At 41.3% G+C, this 21,388-nt stretch overlaps 3 protein-coding genes across 11 annotated transcripts; all 3 read left to right on the top strand.

The window, feature by feature from the left end:
• Positions 1–3,324: 3,324 nt before the first annotated feature.
• On the top strand, positions 3,325–5,554 carry LOC148426819 (uncharacterized). The gene is made up of 6 exons (XM_088408969.1): positions 3,325–3,499; positions 3,636–3,755; positions 3,833–4,153; positions 4,248–4,502; positions 4,572–5,376; positions 5,541–5,554. Exons 3-6 carry the CDS (start codon positions 3,929–3,931, stop codon positions 5,552–5,554), a joined length of 1,299 nt encoding a protein of 432 aa, XP_088265095.1. The 5' UTR covers positions 3,325–3,499; positions 3,636–3,755; positions 3,833–3,928.
• Positions 5,555–6,192: 638 nt separating this feature from the next.
• Positions 6,193–8,093, top strand: LOC148426818 (ATP-dependent DNA helicase PIF1-like). Of its 2 annotated transcripts, none has more exons than XM_088408269.1 (3): positions 6,193–6,606; positions 6,682–7,504; positions 7,629–8,093. In XM_088408269.1, the coding sequence occupies exons 1-2, from the start codon at positions 6,229–6,231 to the stop codon at positions 7,114–7,116; spliced, it is 813 nt and encodes a 270-aa protein (XP_088264395.1). In that variant the 5' UTR covers positions 6,193–6,228; the 3' UTR covers positions 7,117–7,504; positions 7,629–8,093. The 2 variants fall into 2 exon arrangements, with proteins under 2 accessions (XP_088264395.1, XP_088264394.1); XM_088408268.1 differs by having other exon boundaries at positions 6,193–7,504; positions 7,629–7,716; positions 7,865–8,093.
• A 57-nt stretch (positions 8,094–8,150) lies between these two features.
• LOC148426817 (uncharacterized) lies at positions 8,151–16,828 on the top strand. 8 transcript variants are annotated; one of them, XM_088408910.1, is made up of 14 exons: positions 8,151–8,373; positions 8,443–8,491; positions 8,671–8,779; positions 8,861–9,042; positions 9,113–9,250; positions 9,347–9,435; positions 10,023–10,202; positions 10,290–10,345; positions 10,445–10,526; positions 10,608–10,635; positions 10,717–10,881; positions 10,963–11,006; positions 11,141–11,237; positions 11,307–14,752. In XM_088408910.1, exons 7-11 carry the CDS (start codon positions 10,112–10,114, stop codon positions 10,811–10,813), a joined length of 354 nt encoding a protein of 117 aa, XP_088265036.1. In that variant the 5' UTR covers positions 8,151–8,373; positions 8,443–8,491; positions 8,671–8,779; positions 8,861–9,042; positions 9,113–9,250; positions 9,347–9,435; positions 10,023–10,111; the 3' UTR covers positions 10,814–10,881; positions 10,963–11,006; positions 11,141–11,237; positions 11,307–14,752. The 8 variants fall into 8 exon arrangements, 7 of the variants coding, with proteins under 7 accessions (XP_088265036.1, XP_088265035.1, XP_088265033.1 ...); XM_088408909.1 differs by having other exon boundaries at positions 8,151–8,491; positions 8,671–8,742; XM_088408907.1 differs by having other exon boundaries at positions 8,151–8,491; positions 8,861–9,032.
• Positions 16,829–21,388: the final 4,560 nt, after the last annotated feature.

The following is a 21,388-nucleotide window of genomic DNA, read 5'->3' as shown; positions in this document are numbered from 1 at the left end:
ATTATTATCCCAGACGTTAGAAAGTTTCGTCAGGCTGTTGGAGATGTAGTTTCGCCACATGGGTGACCCCGGACGTCAGAATGTTTTCAGCGAGGAATCACCGTAGACGTCCCAATTTCGTGGCATCATATCTACATTTTTGGGCCACTTTGTGAAATTACACAAGATATTTTTTCCAGTCGAAATAAAGTTTGGTTTTTTTTTTTTTGGTCTGATGGTAACAGAGACAACATTTAACTGTTCAGTTCATCAATACCAATGGCAAGTATTTTTTTTTTAAGATTGTGTGGATGAAATTCCAATCAATTGTACACACCTGTGCTCACTAGAATGATGAACACGTGACACAATCTACACAAAAATACATTGAAGGTCTTAATCTTGATGCACTTTTTTTTTTGTAACGTTGCCGGATAAATTAAAACATTTACACAATAAAACACTCATCATCAAAAGGCTGCATGATAATGTCCAAAATAATTATCACAATTATTTTGGTCACTATTTAAATCCCAATTATTCATCATGTTTTGTCAATCGTGTACTTATTGCACTTTTTTTAAAACCAGCAGTAGATAAACGAGGCGTCATGGCTTGATAAGTTAAAATGATAATAATAATAAACTAAAATAAAGTTAATGACATTTAGTAGAAATTTCCCCAAGGCATGGCAGAAACTTGGCACACAAGGCAACACACTGCGAAGTTACTTGCTGAGTGCAAACCGATGAAAAAAGGAGCGTAACGAGTAAAATGCGTCATCAAATTAGCACCTGTAGCACACGTGGCTTCAGCATCGTAGCATATCGCATTAAAAACATAGCAAAGTTCAATTAATAATGACTCATCACAATAACAACAAAGTGCTTATAGAACATAAACGTTACTGTTTACAGTAAGTTAGAGCAGTGTAGATAGAGCATATCCCAATATTAATATCGCAACAGCTTATACGTACTCCACCTACCTCTCACGTTGCCCGGGGACAATGAACCGGAACAGGAAGAACGTGCACATAGTGACCTTTTGATGTTGCCTTCGCTGACTCTTGGAAAGTCTTGAAAACTTTTTTTCGAAACGTCTTTGCACTGTAGCTACGCGAAAACATTTGTAACAATATATTATTTAGATTTGTTGCCAAAAATGATGGTCAAAATGAACAAAGACATGAAAGTGTAAAACAGTAGAGCGGCAAGTGTTATTAAAAGCGTGGGTCGGTAATAAAATTTGTGATGTTCCACGCTTCCTGAACTGTACTAACTCATGTACAGTGCTTTAGTTCGCACGAAGATTTGGATGTCATTTCCTAAACGACATCGCCACAAATGCAGCTCCACTTGTCAAAACCCAATCTTCTCTGCCTTTGCAGTGACAAATCTCTTGTCAAATGAATAACCACGAAGTGGGATAATGTCTCATTTTATGATTATTTCTTTTGCCTCAACACCCGCCCGACATCGCTGCAACTGCTTTATGGCCTTAATAGTTTCCTGTCGTCTTCACGCTCTCTTCTGGTCGCGTGGTCGTTTTAAAATGCATGCACGTAAATGAAAATTACTGTGGCGGACACTAGGACCATGTCTCTCACCCAGTAGGCATGTCGCTATGATCCTTTGATGCTTTGAACCTGTTGGGTTTGTCTTTGCTGTTTTGGACTTTGTTGTATCAGTTTTGTGATGGCATGCGAAGAGTAAATATCTCCACTACCACAGCAACGTGTGGTTTCTTCGCCTCGCCACATTGGTGACCCCAGACGTCAGAAGGGGTGACCCCGGATGGGTCATCTTGCCATATTATTATCCCAGACGTTAGAAAGTTTCGTCGGGCTGTTGGAGATGTAGCCTCGCCACATGGGTGACCCCGGACGTCAGAATGTTTCAGCGAGGAATCACCGCAGACGTCCCACATCGTGGCATCCCTCCACCAGCCTACTATACGTCAGGTAATGCAGCAAGCTGGTACCACGTCAGTCAGCCAGCACCCCGACAAGGGTCCTCTCGCCCGTCGCCCAGTCCCTTGGCGCACCAGGGATCGAGCCAGCCAGCAACAGGCTGGTACAGGCGCTGGTGAGAACGGCTGTGCAGTCCAATTTCGGAGTCCCTGGCCGTCGACCGGGATCTTCCAGCCGGGCGGCCTCATCTACTACCGATGTCCGTCCGGCCTCAGCAGTAGGCCTCCAGCCACCATCATTCAGCCGCCCCTCCGATTCACCATGCCCGCAGGTATGGTCCGAGTATACATCGGAGCGGGTCAGCTGGTGTTGGTGCCGCAGCAGGTTCATGCCCAGGCACAGACTGGGACGCGGCCGGCCGTCACTCGGAAGCCACTGTGCCTGCCAGCATGCGGGTCAGCACTGCCACTCCGGCTCCTGCGGAACTTCAGAACATCCCTTTGCCAACGCTACCTCATGGTTTTCACGCTGAACGTCTCACCCTTACCCCTGTCGCACCTGGGGCCCTGGTGTCACATACACCGCCCAGGACCGGACTGAGACTCAGGGTGCCAGACTGGTGAATACCCTGTGGGGTTTTCCGTTATGCCTTTCTGGGTGTTCGGGGGGGGAGTTGTGTGGCGGACACTAGGACCATGTCTCTCACCCAGTTGGCATGATGCTATGATCCTTTGATGCTTTGAACCCGTTGGCTTTTTTTTTTGCTGTTTTGGACTTTGTTGTATCAGTTTTGTGATGGCATGCGAAGAGTAAAGATCTCCACTAGCACAGCAACGTGTGGTTTCTTCGCCTCGCCACATTGTGTTTAAAAACAGGCAGTGCTCCTATGTCACAAACCGATACCAAAATGACTGAATTCAGAGCCAAACACAAGGAAATCATGAGACTTGACAACGAAAACTAAGTGTGATTTATTAAGAACTAATGCGTTGCGTTGCACAATTAAGATTTTGAAAAAATACAAAGTCATAAACCAACTATTTAAAGAGAGAATCAGTTGTGAAATCACTAAAGCTATTGAGCTCTTCAAAAGACAGATTAAATTTGGACCCACATTCGTCTGCTCTGTGTGTCACAGAGCATTATTTCCTAACCAAGTGCACCCTTGTAAGCGCAGTACTTATAAGAAAAATAAACATACTGTTGAAAGTTGCCTCACAGGAAAGTATGTTCATATTTGTAATCATGAATGTGAACCATCATGCAAAGTACCAGAGGAAAGAAAACGAGTGGATTTGTCACACTTGCTTTGAGCATCTTAAAAATGGCAAAATGCCAGCTCTAGCGGTTGCTAATAACCTCCAACTCGCAGATATTCCAAATGAGCTTTGTGGTTTAAACATATTAGAGAGGCATCTCATATGAAAATATGTGGTATTCGCCAAAATTATTCCTCTTCCGAAAGGTCAGCAACGAGCCATTCGTGGAAATGTTGTGTGTGTTCCTTCAGAAGTACAAGAGACAGTCAACGTGTTGCCTGGACCCAGGAGAGAATCACAAGTTTTGCGAGTGAAACTGAAGCGACGGCTTTGCTACAAGGGTCATCAGGTATTTCAAACTGTCACTTGGCCTAACCTAATGCGTGCTCTGATTAAACTGAAGCAGGTGCATCTACAGTACAGCGACATAATAATTTGTGACGACCCTGACCTTTGTGACCCAACGCTCACCGTTGCTCCCGCAGAAAGAACTAACCCGGTAAGCTTTTTGAAGACACCCAAACTTGAGCCCATGGCTTTTCCAGTCCAGTTTCGAACTGGGGAAAACACTCTTGATGAAGAGAGGGAGATTAAACTCACACCAAGCAAGTATTTCAAAACGCGACTGTCTTGTGTGGATGAAAGTTTTGCCAGAGACACTAACTACTTGTTCTTTGCTCAGTTTGCGACTGAAATCCACCAGGCCACATCAAGCATAAGAATACAGTTACGCAAAGGTAAACCTTTTACCAGAGACGGTTGAAGAATAAACAATGCTATGTTGCAGGATAAAAGGGAAGTTGAAAAACTGATACACAGCAAAGACGCTGTCCGTTTCATGGCGCCATTAAGGGGTGCGCCAGCCTATTGGGAGAAATGCCTCAAGGACATTTTTGCCATGATTCGGCAACTGGGCACACCCACGTTCTTCTGCACATTCTCCGCTGCTGAAATGCGTTGGGAAGAAGTCATCACCGCCATCAAAGCGCAACAAGGTGAACAGGTGATTTTCGCTGACCTTGACTGGGCCACAAAGTGTGAAATTCTCCGCAGCAATCCGGTGACAACGATGCGCATGTTTGACAAACGTGTGGAAGCTCTGTTCAGAGACCTGCTCCTGTCTCCGGCACAACCCATTGGAAAAGTGGTCGACTACTTTTACAGATTGGTGTTTCAGCACAGAGGAAGTCAGCACATCCATTGCCTCATTTGGGTTGAAGGCGCCCCCGTCTTTGAGGAGGCCTCAGATCAAGAAATTTGCGATTTTGTGTCGCGCTACATTTCCGCTGAACTGCCCGATCCGGAAACGGAACCCGAACTGCATCAAAAAGTCACAGAGGTTCAGATGCACAGTAAGTCTCATTCAAAGACGTGTGTCAAAGCACCTGGTGCGCAATGCTGTTTTTGGTTTCCCCAAGCAGCCGTGCGAGAGAACCATGATCATGAGACGTGAAGAGTGTGATGGAAAAAATCCAGAAAAAGAGAAGCGGTCGGCGCCAAACCCCAAGCTTGTTGATTTGCAAAATTTACTGAACGAACTGGAAACGGCCTCTCTGACTTTGCCGCAGCTACTGGCTAAGTGCGAACTCACCAGTGACGAGTCCATGGATGGTTTATACTCGATTGCCGCAAAGACCTCTGTGGTGCTCAAGCGAGAGCCCAAAGACTGCTGGATGAACAACTACAATCGACATCTGCTTCTTGCTTGGGATGCAAATATGGACATTCAGTACATTCTGAACGCTTATTCCTGCATTACCTACATCTGCAGCTACATCAGCAAAGCTGAGCACGGTCTGAGCCAGTACCTGAAATCGGTGATTGAGAACTCCCACAGCGAAAATGTCAACGAGAGCGACGAAATGAAACAGATCATGCAAGCGTACTCTAAGAAAAGAGAGGTGAGTGCACAAGAGTGCGTCGCACGCGCATGTGGCCTATATATGAAGCAAGCGTCCCGCAGTGTGGTTTTTGTACAAACCAGTGACAATGCGCTGAAAATGAGTTATCCCCTCTCATATCTTGAGGGCAAAACGCAGGAGTCCGTTGAATTGTGGATGACCGGCTTGCCGGAAAAGTATAAATGCAGACCTCAAACGGAGGAGTTTGAAGCAATGTGCTTGGTTGATTTTGCTTCAACCTGCAGAATTGTGTATGGCAAGCAAGCAAAAGGCAAAAATGTTTTCCCCCTGCTGAATGACATGGGTTATGTCCAAAATAGAACAGGTAAACACGCTGTCATCAAATACTGTAAATTCTCACAGGAAAAAAAGCCTGAGGAATTTTACTGCACGTTGCTAAAGCTGTACCTGCCTCATCGTGCCGACTGCCAGTTGAAGTCCAGACACTATCCTACATACAAGTTGTTTTACGATCATGCCTTTGTACAGTTGCCAGCCGCTGAGCATCCAGAGCCCGTTGTGCAAATTGTCGACCGGAACACAGCACAGCAAAGATGTTGACAACGTCATCCGAGAGGTGGAGGAAAGCGGAATGGTCTTCAACGAGTGGTGTCAGCTAGCACCGGAAAGCGAACTGCAAAGACTCGAGTGCATCGAGGAAATCAATGCAAGAGATGATCCTGGCGATGCTGTGGAGGAAAATATACCAGACTACAACATCAGGTCCGAGGTATCGGAAATGTCTATCGCGACGGAAGCCGCTCGCATCGATCCGGCTGTTTTGCGTGATATGTACCGGAACCTTAACCGAAAGCAAGCGTGTGCTTTCTACCTGGTCAGAGATTGGTGCATACGATGCGTGTGTGGCTTAAAACCATGGCAGTTCTTCTATTACATCAATGGTGGCGCCGGAACGGGAAAGTCACATTTAATCAAATGTATTCACACAGAGGCTACAAAAATACTGCGCAGACTGCCTGAGACTGGCTGAGGAAGCGGACACTTCCAAACCGGGTTCACTGGCACAGCGGCCTTCAACATTTCAGGTGTGACTTTGCACTGCCTGGTGAAACTGCCAAGAAGCCTCAAACCCCCGTATCATGGCCTGGGCAACAAACTGGACGAAGTGAGAGCGGAGCTATCGCTTGCTGAAATTCTCATTATCGATGAGATTTCCATGGTGTCGAAAAACCTCTTTGCATATGTTGACGCCAGGTTGAAGCAAATCAAAGGAATCAATTTACCATTTGGTGGCATGTCTGTTATCGCCGTTGGGGATTTCTACCAGCTACCTCCTGTGAGACAGTCCAAACCTTTGTGTGTTTACGATCCCACCAGGCTGGACCACTGGCGCGACAGCTTCCAAATTATCACTTTGACTGAAATCATGAGGCAGAAGGATGACGTTCCATTTGCCGAACTGCTGAACCGACTTCGCGTCAAAGAAAAATCCCATGCGCTGTCGGAAATGGACAGAGCTTTGCTGGCTATGACCTACACCGCTCCAGAGAACTGCCCAAACGAAGCTCTGCATGTTTTCGCCACAAACAAACAGGTAAATGACCATAACTCTCAGATGCTGAATCTGCTTCATGAGGCAATTGTGACTCTTGATGCCGATGACTACAAGAAAGATCAAAGGACTGGCAGAATGGCGAGACAAGCCGCCCCTGTCCAAGGGGCGAAGAATGAGTTGCCGGACTTGATAAAGGTGGCCATTGGTGCTCGTGTTATGGTAACCCGCAATATTGATGTTCAGGCAGGTTTGTGCAACGGCTCATTTGCGAGAGTTGTCAAATTGGTGCATTATGCCAACAATGCACGCGTTCAGAAACTTGGGCTGGAGCTTGACGCTGCGACAAAGGCGAGTGCTGCTGATAACATTGTTTACATTGACAGAGTGGAGGAAAAGTTGAAACGGCCAGTAGTCGTGCGTTTGCAGTTCCCCATTAAGCTTGCTTTTGCTTGCACGATCCACAAAGTACAAGGTATAACCACATCTGAAGCGGTGGTCTCTCTGAAAGGTGTCTTTGCGCACGGCATGGCGTACGTGGCTCTGAGCTGAGTGACGTCTCTCAGTGGGCTCCATGTGCTGCATATGGACGAGAGAAGGATTCACGCCAACCCCAAAATAACCTCTGCTCTTACTACGATGACAGAAGCTTCCTTGGACCACGTGATGCCTCTACTTCATGTCATGCCCACACTAGATCCGACCATCAACCTGGTCGTTGTCCATCACAACACCAAAGGGCTGCTTTGTCCTGCGCAGGATATCAAATGTCACCACGAGCTGCACTTTGCTGACGTTTTGTGCTTGACAGAAACACACCTCCAGGGGTTAGCGGATGCTGGAAATGTCGTCTTGGAAGGCTACACGGTGTATCGCCGGAACCGAAGTGTCTCACATTGAAATTGTCCTGACTTGGCAACGAAACGTGGCGGCGGTTTAGGTATTTGGGTGAAAGGACACATTCTGGCACACGAAACGATCTACATCCAGGGTGTCACTGATATTGAATTTGTTGTGGTCAAACTTGAACCTCCCATTGATTTGTTCATTGCTGCTGTGTACAGGCCTCCGGGGCAGAGTCTGCGCTCTTTTTTGCCAAACTTGGAAAGTTTGTTGTACTCTCTGGAAGTGATGGACCATCATCAGATCCTGGTATGCGGAGATTTCAATGAAGATGCGCTGTCACTCACACAAGCCCATTATGGAACTGTTTTTCTCTAAGGGTTACACACAGCTTATAAATACGAGTACCACTGACAAGAACACACTCCTTGACCTCATATTTGTCTCCCGACCTCAGTGTGCTGTTCATTCAGGTGTCCTGCGAACATACTATAGCTATCACAATCCTGTCCTCTGTGTTTTACACACTGAAAGGTGAGTCATGTACAAATTGCACATTAATTGTTGTCCCTGTCATGTTATGGTGCCCTGAGGTTAACATGTGATTGGATGAAATCCGGGGTGAGGATGGTCTTGCGTGTGTGCGAGAAGGTGAGTAGGAGGTGAGGTGAGAGTCAAATTTCGAGACTAACAAAAAAAATGGGTCAAGTCGATGGGAGGGAGTGGTGGGATTATATGTTGACATGGGATGGGATGAAATCTGCTGTCAAAATGGGTTTAGCATGTGTGTGAGGTGAGTGGAAGGAGAGGAGGTGAGAGATAAAACACAAACGAGTAAATATAAAGATGTTTAAGGACGGAGGGTCAAGTTGATGGGAGAGTTTAGTGGGATTATCACCTTTTGGTTTGTAAACCTTTTTGACAGTCACAATCATCAGCATAAGTTGAGACCAGAAAACAGACAAGGTAAGTAGGTCACTAATATATTTTTTTTGTCTACTGTAAATGTTATAATTTACTCTCTTCTTAAAACAGGTCTATCATTTTGGAGAAATGGTTGTTCATCTCAGAATGGAGAGCATAGGTATGTGTCTACGGATGGATTGTACGTGAGTTACATAATCTTATGTCATCCCAATGTAGAAAATGAAATGGTTAGGATATTTAAATATAAATATAATGTAAGACAGAGCCAAAACCCATCTCGCCTCTGCAGCATGCCAATTTCTACTCGACATTATTGTATTCCCCTTTTTCTCACAGGATAGAAGAATGGGTGCCCAAATACTTACATCATGGAGCACTGACTTGAAAACCAAGGTGGCAGCCAAGCAGGTCTTTTCTTCATTCCAGTGTAGTTACCGCGAACTATGTCAGTGAAACCCAATTGTAGTTTTGTCCAACTTTTGGAGCATTCGTTCTCACCACCATCTATTTTGTTTATATTTTGTAGATCTAAGTGGTCCACATGTTGCCTGTGGTTCCACATGTTCCATTTGTCCAAAGGAACGCTGGAAGCTCGCCAATGATTTTGATGACACATTATCATGCTTGTTCAATGACAGCTTCCCTCTGGATTAAACCAAGTCTGTTTTCTGCTCTCTTCAGTCTGCCTTCTTATATTGGTAGGAAAAAGTAAGTAGTTCAACCTATCACCCTTTGTAAAATCAGTAAAAATCGATTTTGTCCCATATATTTTTTACAGGTTATTTGTTCAGGAGAAAGAGCCGTCCATACCAGAAACAGAAGCCACACGTGCATTGTTCATGTCACTGTTCGATTGTATGTGGATATTAAGCGTGACATATGACTTCACTGCCATTCCATTGTAGGAAAATAAATGGTAAGGATATTTACATTTATTGTAAGACCGTGCCAAGTCTATTTATATGTTTTATATATTTTAACTCAACAGTTCTGTATCCCCCTTTTTTCACAGAGTAAAATAATGGATGCCAGAAAACACATCGTGGAGCACTGACTTGAAAACCCAGGTGACAGACAATCAGGACTTCTCTTTATTCAAGTGTAAATTGCCGTGAACTATGTCATTTAACGCTTTCGGTGTCATGGATTATAATTCTCCTCTTAAATCATAACAATCATAAATAACAAACGTCTCAATAAAATACTTTTTTTTTTATAGAGAATACCTAACACCCTTGACTGCTAATGCTTATCTATATTGTAGTGAAAAAATGTGATCACTAAATGGCAGTGTTTCCACACATACAACACAGCTATTGCCTACTGTACATGCAGTTCAAAGAATTGGAAGTTAATCTTTCATGTGATATATTTAAGTTATAATTTTTATCTTTATTTTCATTTTTTAAATATTTTTATACTTGCATAGGCATAGCATTCATGATTTTGTTGGCATTGAAAGATGAGTGAAAATGCTAGACTTTTGAGGTTTCCTTTTCCAAGAACGCTTGGCACTAAAAGACTTAAAATCAACTGTAGGTTTGCCTATCTTTTGCAGTGTTTGTCATCACCCTTCTTAATTTGTTTGTTTCTTTTAGACCGATAATTTATGTCAATTAAAACGAAAAATGTGCAGATCTTTATCAGCTTATGTTTTCACCTTCATGTATTTTGTTTCGTTTTTGTAGACCAATGTTGATCACTTGTTGCCTGTGGCTCCACATGTTGCATTCATCCAAAGAACAACTGGAACATCACCACCGTGTGCAAGTATTTGATGACACGTCATCAGACTTGTCCAGTGGCAGTTTGCTTCTGGATTAAACCAAGTCTGTTTTCTGCTCTCTTCAGGCCACTTTTTTTTATTGGTAGGAAAGGTTAAGTAGCTCATCAGTAAACCTATCTTCTTTTGTAGAGGCAGTAAAAGTAATTTTAGTGCCATCTATTTCTAACAGGTTCTTTGTTCAGGAGAAAGGGCCAGCAACCAAGCATGACTTGTCCTCATTCAGGTGTAAGTTGCTCTAATATATGTCAATTAAAACTAAAAATGTGCAGATCTTTATCCGCTTTTGTTGTCACCCCCTTAATGTATTTTGTTTCATTTTTGTAGACCAATGTTGTCCACTTGTTGCCTCTGGCTCCACATGTTGCATTCATCCAAAGAACAACTGGAAAATCACCACCATGTGCAGGTATTTGATGACACATCATCAGGCTTGTCCAGTGGCAGTTGGCTTCTGGATTAAACCAAGTCTGTTTTCTGCTCTCTTCAGGCTACTTTCTTTTTATTGGTTGGAAAGGGTAAGTAGCTCATCAGCAAACCCATCGTCTTTTGTAAAGGCAGTAAAAGTAATTTTTGTCCCATCTACTTTTTTTTTTTAGACCGATGTTGTCCACCTGTTGCCTGCGGCTCCACATGTCACATTCATCCAAAGAACAGCTGCAAGCTTGCCACCAAATAGAAGATTTTGATGAGTAATTGTACTGCTTGGTCAAGGACCTGTCTTCATCTGGAATGAACCAAGTCTGCTTTATCCTCTCTTCAAGGTAAGCAGCTCATCATTGAACTAATCTGTCTTCCTGAAGCCATTAAATGTTGTAAATATATTTCCTTTCTATTTTTAAAAGGCTCTTTGTTTAGGAGCAAGAGTGATTCAGAGCAGAGTGTAAATGTGAGTGTATTCATGTCACTCTACTTGATTGGGCATAAATGTGATTTACTAATTTACCGTATTGTAGAAAATGAAAAGATAATGATCTCAGCATCATGTAAGTCTGGTCCTGTGTTCTCCTTTTCCCCCAAAAGACCAAAAAATTAAAAGTAAAAATGAAGAAAAAAAAAAAATCAGGTGCCACAAGACGAAGACCACAGACAACCAAGCACCACTTCTGCTGATTACTTTGTAAGTAGCCAATTAGAGTAGCCAAGTGTCCATTAACCGGTGTTTTCAAAGCAGCATTATCTTTTACAGCTTTCGTCCTCACCACCCTCTTCATGTTTTCATCATGCAACTTCCTGACGAGTTTACAAGGTCCATGACACTATCCTATCCTTAGGATGCAATTTCTTTTTCTATTCTTACACTGTTGTCCGTGCATTGAAAAGAACAGTCCTAGTCACCTAATCCAATCTACATGATCTGTATCCATAGATACATTTTTGCCATCATCCGTGTGCTCTACAAAGGTTGCCATATGAAATACCTATTCACTCATGTATTTCTTTGTTTACATACATTTGTATGTACCATTCTCATGAATTTCTGTTAAATCTTTGAGATCAAACAAGCAATTTGTTATTGCTTGTGTCAACGTTTACCCTAGCAAATTCTATCCATCCATTATCTGTCGGCACTTAGCTGTCTTCAGGCAGTGGGTGGGTGTCAGAGAAATCTCCGAAAAGAAGACTAGGACAAGCCTAGCTGCTTAAACAGCAAAAAGAGTAACTCAGACCAGCCAAGATTGACTTTTCTTTGCCGGGCATAGGGAAAAAAGCTTGGGCAAATGTAACTCGTGGGTCTTCCAACGCTAGTTTTTCCTGCCCAGCCGTCCCCCCCTGGCTTTTATTGAGCAGAAGCATAGCAGATTACAAGACACAACAAAAGAGCCAGCCGGGCGCCACCGGCAGTTGGGCCAAGGTCCCGGCTCACACTTTCGTGCGTCAACAGCTCTATCTAAGGACAGGGTCAAGATGAACTAGGATTGCATAAATGGGTAACAATGAACTAAGCACATAATGATAATAACCTAATATATGATTCCCTTCACAGTGGGGGACACGCTCAACTGTTTGCCAGCAAATCGCAGCCCTTGCAAATTATGGAATGATAACAAATCTGCTCTAAAATCTCACCACAGTCGTTGATACAATGTTTCATGTAACATGTGTTACACCCAACCTAGGGGAACTGGGATATAACGTGTGTGCTCCCCTATCCGTACCCTCACCACCAGAAAAAGCCCGTGAAACTAAAGTTGTTGAGAACAAAAACAGCAGCTTTTATTGTCTTCGGAGGGAGAGCAAACAAACAAAATAATAAACAAAAGATCATCTGAATTCCTAACTAACTAGCCAAACAAAAAGGAAACGAATGACAATTGGCTCACTAACTACCTAACGCAAAAACAGGAGAAAAAGGGTTAAACCAAAACGGCGTCTCCCTCCTACTACTGCTCAATCCACAGATTCTTACAAACACAGCGAGCAACACAGATGCACACTAACAATTTCTGAGGTGGCGTTTTCTGGCGGTGGGATGACCGGAGAGAGAGACGGAGTTTGGTCCGTGGGCTGCTTAAATAGGGTGGCAAATCAGGAGAGCCAGCCAATGGGACGCCACCACCTGCACACAATTGACACACTCCAACCAAAAGGCATTCACACACACGCACACACAAACAAAGGAGAACACAGCAGAACACATACAAAAACTACATATGACCCATGGGTCATAACACATGTTAATATTGTATAACATACTGTAAATCTCTCACTCTGACACATGTGGCTACAAGTACTGCATCATATCACTAAACAATTTATATTTATATGATGTCTCCTTTTTCAATGGTTTGCACTTTCAATTTTTGACAGGCTTGTTTGATCTTAGAGATTTGTTTCTGTTCATTTAATGTAATTGTTTTTCCTTAAGTCTTTGTGCACCTGTTCACCGACCATTTTATGATTACTTCTTTATTAAGAAATCTTAAAGCAGTCATTGTGAAATGAAATTCTGTCTTTCCACTGCATGATACTCCCTCTACTAAAACACTGTAATGGACTATAATGCAGCACTTATATTTTAGGTGTAAAGTGTATAAAATTTAAATGTATAGTCATTGAACAGGAAACTCGTTGAAACTACAGAAAACAAGACATTGCACACCATCTTCCACTGTTTTTAAGCCTGTTCTACCAACCAGTTTCCATCAAACCTTCTTAGCGATTATTTTTCAGCCTTTATATCAAACATCCAGTTCAGCGTCATTAAGCCCTACTTTGATTAAGGGTTTAAGCTGCCAGCATACTTGAATGCCTCATAGTTAAAAATAAATAAATAAAAAGTGTCATCCAGTGGAAACACATTTGCTGCTATAGGACCAACATTCTTCTTGTTCATACACTTATTTATTTAAATTTCTTATCTATTCAACTATTTCATCTTTATTTTTATTTGTTTATTATTTTATTTTTATTTTATTATTATTTTTTATTATTTTATTTTAGCCCAGTTTGTGTGATGGAATTCTATCTTTTCACTGTATGACACCTCCTAAAACACTAATAGACTCTATGATGCAGCACTTCTGTTTTATTTTCAAGATGGCATTTCTTTGCGTCGTCACAAAACGGGTAATACAACACTAAAAATAAAAAAATTGTACACCTTCTTCCACTTTGTTCAAACATTCTACCAATCAATATTGCTTTAACCATCTTAGTAATTACTTTTCAAATTGTATATTCAGCATCCATCTCCACACCATTCAGTGTTACATCGATTATGCTGCCAGCATAATTGAGTGTTATACAGTAAAAAAGTGTCATACTTTGGAAACACCTTTGATGCGATACAGCCAGGTTTTTATATGTCACAAAGACATTGCATTCTCTGGGTATTCTAAAGGTATGAACTTTCAGAGCTGTTTTTTTTTTCCTTTCTGCTTTTACCTGATGCATTTCAGGCAAAGTGCTTGTATCGCTCTGTAACTTTATTCCAACAAAAAGTTGGATGAAAATGAATCACTCTTTGTCCCCTTTCCCTTCTTCAAACCTGGTAAGACAACATGGTACAACACCTGGACTGCTCACACTAAAAGAACCTTGGCTGAAGCAGTCAGTCTGACTGGGATCTCGCTGCTCTTCATCTTGAGTACTGAGCACTGGCTTTGTGTGTAACTCAAAGCTCTACCGTCTATTCGCATTACACCTCACAACTCCAGCAACACCTTTGTGAATTTAAACACATACAATGTGTCTAATTGATGTCATACCTCTGACAATATACAGCACTCCTATACACAAACATGTGAACCTGTGTAAACATTTTGTCCCCCAGCCGGCTTGACTACCTTTTGCTGAAAAAGTCTTACTTTTTTTCTGAAATGTGGGTGATGCAGATTGTTTCCTTGCATAGAAAACTGTTCACCCCCCCCCCCCCCCTCCCCTCCCCCAATCGAGTTTGAGGTTTGAATAATGCATGATCCTGCTGCTTGTTGACTGTTGGTTTGATCACAGTACTAAATACTGTTCAGGAATCTAGATGTTGATCCTAGTACAGTACATGTTATGTTGTGTATGCCTTTCTGTTTGTCTCTTTTTCTATACAGCTTCCTCATGTCATAAATGTTTTTGCCATTGAACACTGTCTTTTAATTCATAAATATTTTGAAATAAAATTCTCCATATTTTCTCTGACATTAGATCCGTTTTTATTTCCCAGTACTTTCAGTGCTATGTATTTGAACGTGTGTATCTATCTATCTATCTATTGTGTCTCTCTCTCTCTCTCTCTCTCTCTCTCTCTCTCTCTCTCTCTATATATATATATATATATATATATATATATATATATATATATATATATATATATATATATATATATATATATATATATATATTTATTTCCATCCTATCATCCTTAAGATAGCTTGTGTTTCCAGGTTGCAAGAGGTCTCCCTTCAGAACAAAAGAGAAAGCCCTGTCCGTTGTCAGTGAACCTACACAGCTCTTTTCTGTACACGGACTTGCACGCACACACACACACACACTTGCATTCCACAGTAGGACTAGATGCCCCAAAAGGGTATAAGAACTGAATGTTGAAGGTGAAACGTTGCCATTTTCTGCTCCGACCTGTGGCAGGACTGGCCCGAGGCCTCGTGTACTTTCCCACTCTGTCTGGATTAAATCAATTGTTTCACTATGTTGTGGTATGGGCGATCTTTCAACAAAAACGAACACGCTAGGAACTAGGTTAAGGCAAGAAGCTTTTTCTAGATTCCTTCACCAGGAACAAATATGTGTACAAAACGTAAAGCAAGGAGTCTGTAATCAACACGACTAAAAAAAATAATAATAAAAAAAAGCATGTCCAAGATAAAATAGAGCAAACAAAATAAAATACAATTAATGCAAACTCTAAATGAATTCACACACATTTTTAACAATACAGTAAATGAATTAAAGTGTTTTCTATACTAAATAATGTTACAAGTGCGGCTGATTATTCTCCACATATGCTCAGAGATGAACAAACTGGCACATACCATTTACCTGCTCATTTGCTCACTTTTTTGTCATAAATGTACTGAAAATACTCGTTTTTCATTTGGGCAACATTTTTTATACATATTATTTTGGTACTGCATTTTCCTTTGAAATGATAATGTATCTTGCTTTACCTTTTTTTTTGCTTCATCTTATTTTATACTATAAAAGCTATACAAATTATAGCAAGCTTGAAAGCGTAGCAGTTATCCACGTTATATTTTGTAAAAAATAAAAAAGGCATGTTCCCTAAAAATCCAAACTTAGTAAATGTAAAAAGGGAAAAAAAAGACAAAGGCGGAAGTGGATTCTAACTCAATTCCCTGAACTGAGGAGGATGTGCTAACCACTGCAACGCTAAACACCCCAGAGAAAACTGAAATCCGCAAAGTAGGACTCCTCTCCCACCCCCCAAGAATTTTCATGCCTGTGTATGCGGGTAACAGAGTTTTTTAAAAGTGAAAAGTATTATACTTTAGATTTTTGATACAAAGATTATTGCAATACACATATTTACTTAAATCTTAAATTATTAAACCTACAGTAGTTAAGCATCCTTCCCGATTCTGTCTGTTGTCACGGCCAAAGTCGCTCTCGGATTAACGGCCATCACACTTCAAGCTTGAGTGGAGCCTCTACCTGAACAAACATGATAACAAGCAGAATTTGCACATGATATTTCAATTCATTACAAAAGCTAACAGGATTCCAAAGCTTTCTTTCATCCTCACTGCTTTCCTTCAGCCGCGCTTGCATCCAAGTACTGTCCTCAACTGACTGGGCAGGCAATCTATCAATAAGCTCACAGGCACTCCTGCAACACATGTGATTGGCTTCCTTCTCGACAGGGGTTGTAATCCACTCCTGCCCTCAATGGTCGATGGTTGCAAGCTAACGATTCTCGTTATCATGTTTGGTCAGCTACAGGCCCCACCCCGAGGGCAACTCCCACTACCTTGGTGTTCCCTAACTATAGCCAAGGAATGGATAAAGAAGGGGCACAGGTAATGAATGAGGTTTATCAATTTAACATTTATGCAAACTTGTATACGGAATAATGCAATGTGAATCCAGCCTAAGTAAGGCTTGACAGTTGAGAACTTTTTATTGATTTTTTATTTTTATTTTACAGGTGCTGCTACAGTTGAAATGATGGAAGAATTGGTAAAAAAAAAAAAAAAAAAAAAAGATCCTCTTCACACCACCAAAATAGAGGTCCAGAGAGATGGCCTCACATACCATCAGTGAATTGAACATGTAATGCACATTTACAAATGAAGTATATCAAAATAAGTTCTGCCCTTTTCCATTCATGTACAGTACAATCTTTATAGTTTATCCTTGTACAGTCACGGGAAGCTTGCTCCCATTATGTGGTCTCACCATTGTTTTTTGTAAAAGTGTGTATTATGAGCATGTTGACTTTTACACCCAGTGGAGTTACACCTTGACCCTAACCTGCATTTCTTTAAAAAAAAAAAAAAAAAAAAAACACTTCTTTCAAGAATCCTATTTAGTTTTTTGGGGGGATTGATTGATCAACAACTTGCTCATCGAGCTGTGCACACTGACCCCTTGCTACTTTGCACCCTTTGAGTGGCTGTAGTCTCACAGAGAGCTGCGCCCGGAAGTCTAATTAGCCATGGCTGTGGCAAACATGATAACAATCACAATTTAAATTTGAAACATTTGAAACTTCAATTTATAACAAAATAAATACAAGTATGAGATTTCCAAAGGTCTGGTGAAGCCTCTTCCCCCTCCCAAAATTTGCGCGTGTGTGCGGAGGGGGGGATACTTCGCGGTTTTTCACTTATCACGGGAAGGCTCTGGTCCCCATCAAATGTGAAAAATGAGGGATCACTGTGTATTGGTTCTGTAGGACAATTGTACAAAGAGAAGAAGCTTTTTAGCTGAAAACGAGCCACCAAACCAAAACCTAACCCTTCCCCTACAGACATTTTCTTGTTCTTTCCATTTTATCTAACATGGTTTACAATTTAAAGAACAATAAATACATGTCTTTATCCAAGGGTCGATGGGTCGATAGAAGATACATCCCATGTTTTTATTGTTTTTCAAAAACCAAAGAAATCCCATGGATTGCACGGTCAAGAGGACTGTTGCCAATTAGGGAATTTTTTTGTGATACTGGTAGTGTCTCCTGGTGGTCTGAATGAGATGCTATGGAGCCACATACAATTCTCCAAATAGGCATTTGTGACACCTTAAAAACTCAATAATTCAAAAACAAAATTTTAAAATCTCAAAATTTTGTAAAGGTTTACCTGAGATGTTTCGGTGTTATCTCTCGCCTTCTTCTTCAGTGTCCTTAAGAAGGCGAACGATAATGCCGAAACATGTCACATGTCGGCTAAAATACAGTAAATCCATAGATTAAGTGTTTATATGTTAGTTGACTGACTTTAAGATTGTTGTTGATTTATTATTCAACAGATACTACATGATACACCATACATGAGCCAAAATAAATGTGAATTTCAAAGTGATGACTTGCGTCCTCTTTCACCGGAGTCTTGGTGCAGATAACCAGTCCTGAGAACACATTCTCAACAAACTAAGTAATATTAGTTATTTAATGAATATACAATAATGTTAATAATGTTAATAAGGATAATGTAATGTTAAATAATAGGAGAGAGGAAATAAAATAGGCAAAAAAATAATTTAAAAAAAGGATTGTTTATGGTTACTGCGGCTATATTGGGGCGTACATAGAAATCCAGGAACTGATACCCTACTTTGCGGGTTTCAGACTTCGCGGGGGGTTGACAGCCCCCATTAACCGCGAAATAGGGGGAATCACTGTATAATCGAAGGATTGCAGCCAAACCCAGTTGATTCGCCTAATACCTAAATAACAATCAAAGACAGCCATACGCTAGGATGTAGAGAAAAAGAGTTACAGATTTTTTAATTTGCAATTTTGATGCATTTAGGGCCTTTCGGTGAATTAGCATATTATACATGAAGGGTTCGGTGACCGCTTAGAGAGGGCTGTATATGTGTCTGAGTGAGACTCCCTACGGGTCCGCTTTGAGAGCGCTGCATAAGCAGCATAGTGAGCGGTCACTGAGAGATTGTGATAGCAATAGAGTTGGGAAATAACCCCCACATTTGTGTTGCTGCTGAAAAAGTTATTTAAAATAACTTGCGTTCTGATTTTATTTATTTATTTTTTTTTTGAACAAAAAGAGAAGAACCTACCTCTGACTTGTAGGAAGAAAAGCTTAGTCCTTACAAACAGCTCTATTATTATTTCAGTTCTTGTAGTTGTAAGTAACATGTTGAAGATTGTTGAGAAAAAATGCAATTTCAAATTGGTCTAATTCTTCAACATGACACATTTCCAAATTACCAATAGCGACACCTAGTGGCAGACAAAAAAGTTCATTTTTACACATTCATGTTCTGTGCTATGCCAGTTTCAGCAAAATTCACTCAAAATTAGTCAGGAGAATATTGCGACAGGGAACATGAATCTCAAGTTTTATGACTCCAAATTTGGTCGTGGTCTCAAAACCCAATGTCTGGCCAGACCGGTAAAACTTAATGTAATTGGACGAAGATGATCTTTTCGAAATTTCATTTCATGGGAGTACTAAACACAGTTTTTTCCTCGTCGTGTGGGCGTCACCTGGTGGCAGCAAAAAAATACATTTTCATTTATATGTACCTTGTTGAGCCTGTCAAAGTAATATAACTTAATTTTTTTCAGACAGGCCTTCAACACGCCTAATTTCCTCCACCAAATGTTAAGATGTTATGAGCATGGCCATGGCCTATACAGCAGTGCTCATTACGGCAATTTATTGTTACAGTAAATGCTGATGTAGTTTGACCCAGATGATCTCATCTTGTCACGACTTCACACGTTGAATGAAAGTAATTTCCTAGAGACATCAACAAAAAACATTTAAATAAATATGGAGGGTTAAAACATTGATGTTTTCTTGTATTTCACAACATATATTGAAGCTGTGTGGGGAATTCTATCGTGTTTTGTAGCGTTTTTATGCTTCAAAGAGATATTATTGTCATGCCAAGATGTGTGCGCTCATTGTAGTTTATTTTATTTATAAAAAATATGTTTAGTGTGTGCCAAAGTGTCAGGTTGTACATTTTATGTGTAGTATTAAGGTTTTTTTTTTTTAATGTCCCGGATTCTGCAGTTAGAAGTACAGTCGGCCCCCGGTTTACGAACACCCTCTTTTACGAACATTTCGACTTACGAGCGTGAACTGCGGAGTTTTTTGTCCCCCACTTACGCACAAACCTTCCGTCTTACGAACAATATGGCATGCCGGCCACTATATTCGTACATTTATTTTCGCTTTGCTCCGTCATTTAAATCAGAAGCTGACGGTCATTGTGGCAACGTTGAACGCTATTGCTCTTACAATGTCACAGTCACTCTCAGTCACGGTGTCAGTCACGAAGTCAGTCACGGAGATGCTATTGGCCGGCGTCATGTCAATCACAGAAATGCCGATATGCTATTGGCCGAACGCCTTTATCTAGCTTGATGGCACAGCTGGTCGGGAATGAAGGAAGGAGAGAAAATGAGTGAAAAATGGAAGGAAGGAATGTTGTGAAGACTTTGAAAACTTTATCTGTTAGACATGGCTTCTAAAATTGCAAGTGGCGGTAAAAGAAGAAGTAAGAGGATGATGACAATAGAAACCAAGCAGGAGATATTAAAAATACGAAGGAGGCGCATGCATAGTTAACCTTGCTCGTGAGTATGGACGGAACCGCTCGGCAATCTTCTAAGGGCAAGACTTTCCTTGCCGGGGGACGGACCTCGCTCGACAACAAAATGGAGAGGCTTCTTCTATTATGGATTAAAGAAAAGGAAATCGCCGGTGATATGTTTTAGTTTGAGAAAAGTTTTTGTTTAAGAAAATAAATAAATAAATTCTGCGGGTTGGTTTCTGCTCACCTCCCTCTCCACTCGGCTCAAGTCATGTCGCCCCAGAGGAAAATGTCATTTATCCGTTGTATATGAATGTTATTTAAATTAACTGTACAGTAGATTATCGTACTAATTTTAAATATGTGTGTAAATTTGTGATGGTTTTAACTATAATTTCATCACGCGTTGCCAGTCAATGTGTACGTACAATTGACCTCGCTTTGCTACATCAATGAAGTCTGCTCACGAATGACACGGTAACGCTGATATGCTATTGCTCTTACAATGTCACAGTCACTGTTTCAGTCACGGTGTCAGTCACGGAGATGCCGATATGCTATTAGTCGAACGCCTTCATCTAGCTTGATGGCACAGCTGGTCGGGACGGAAGGAAAGAGAGAAAATCAGTCAAAAACGGAAGGAAGGATTGACAGGTTTGACTTGCCAGGGGATCCTGGGTAACAATTAGCATCCCTGAAAACAAAGGTGATGGGGGTATAAGGACACAACTCGGGCCTTGCCTACACATAGGTGTTCTTGCAAACGGGCATTAAATGTTTCCGTTTTGTCCTATTTGCTATATGTGGCCGGGTTTTTTGGTTTTTGTTGTTGTTGTTTTTTTTTAATCATAATCTAATGTTTCAAAACCTCCAGCCTAAATGGAGATTTGCCCTAGCTTCCGGTTTCGTGGACACGCGTGCTCAGCTTCAACGGGGATTTGCGTCATCGCGCTATTCTTTTTCCCACGGAAGACCGGATACTGGTGACCTCAGAGGGAAAGTTCTTTCGAACTGGACAGAATTTGTGACATTTCTGCCGCCTAATGACTTGGCATTGCTTGTACATGT

The sequence above is a fragment of the Hippichthys cyanospilos genome, chromosome 2 (assembly GCF_059441005.1).
Source record: "Hippichthys cyanospilos isolate Australia breed blue-spotted pipefish chromosome 2, RoL_Hcya_1.0, whole genome shotgun sequence".
NCBI lineage: Eukaryota > Metazoa > Chordata > Actinopteri > Syngnathiformes > Syngnathidae > Hippichthys > Hippichthys cyanospilos.
Note: the sequence above shows the minus strand (reverse complement) of the source record. Positions and strands in the feature narration are given on the sequence as shown.

Coding starts and splice junctions, on each gene's coding strand:
- LOC148426819 (XM_088408969.1), top strand. CDS start 3,929: ATGTTGCAGGATAAAAGGGAAGTTGAAAAACTGATACACAGCAAAGAC. Junction 4,154..4,247: donor AAGCGCAACAAGGTGAACAG/GTGATTTTCGCT, acceptor AACGTGTGGAAG/CTCTGTTCAGAGACCTGCTC. Junction 4,503..4,571: donor CACAGAGGTTCAGATGCACA/GTAAGTCTCATT, acceptor TTCCCCAAGCAG/CCGTGCGAGAGAACCATGAT.
- LOC148426817 (XM_088408910.1), top strand. CDS start 10,112: ATGACACGTCATCAGACTTGTCCAGTGGCAGTTTGCTTCTGGATTAAA. Junction 10,527..10,607: donor AAAATCACCACCATGTGCAG/GTATTTGATGAC, acceptor TGCTCTCTTCAG/GCTACTTTCTTTTTATTGGT. Junction 10,636..10,716: donor CTTTTTATTGGTTGGAAAGG/GTAAGTAGCTCA, acceptor TTTTTTTTTTAG/ACCGATGTTGTCCACCTGTT.
- LOC148426818 (XM_088408268.1), top strand. CDS start 6,229: ATGGTGTCGAAAAACCTCTTTGCATATGTTGACGCCAGGTTGAAGCAA.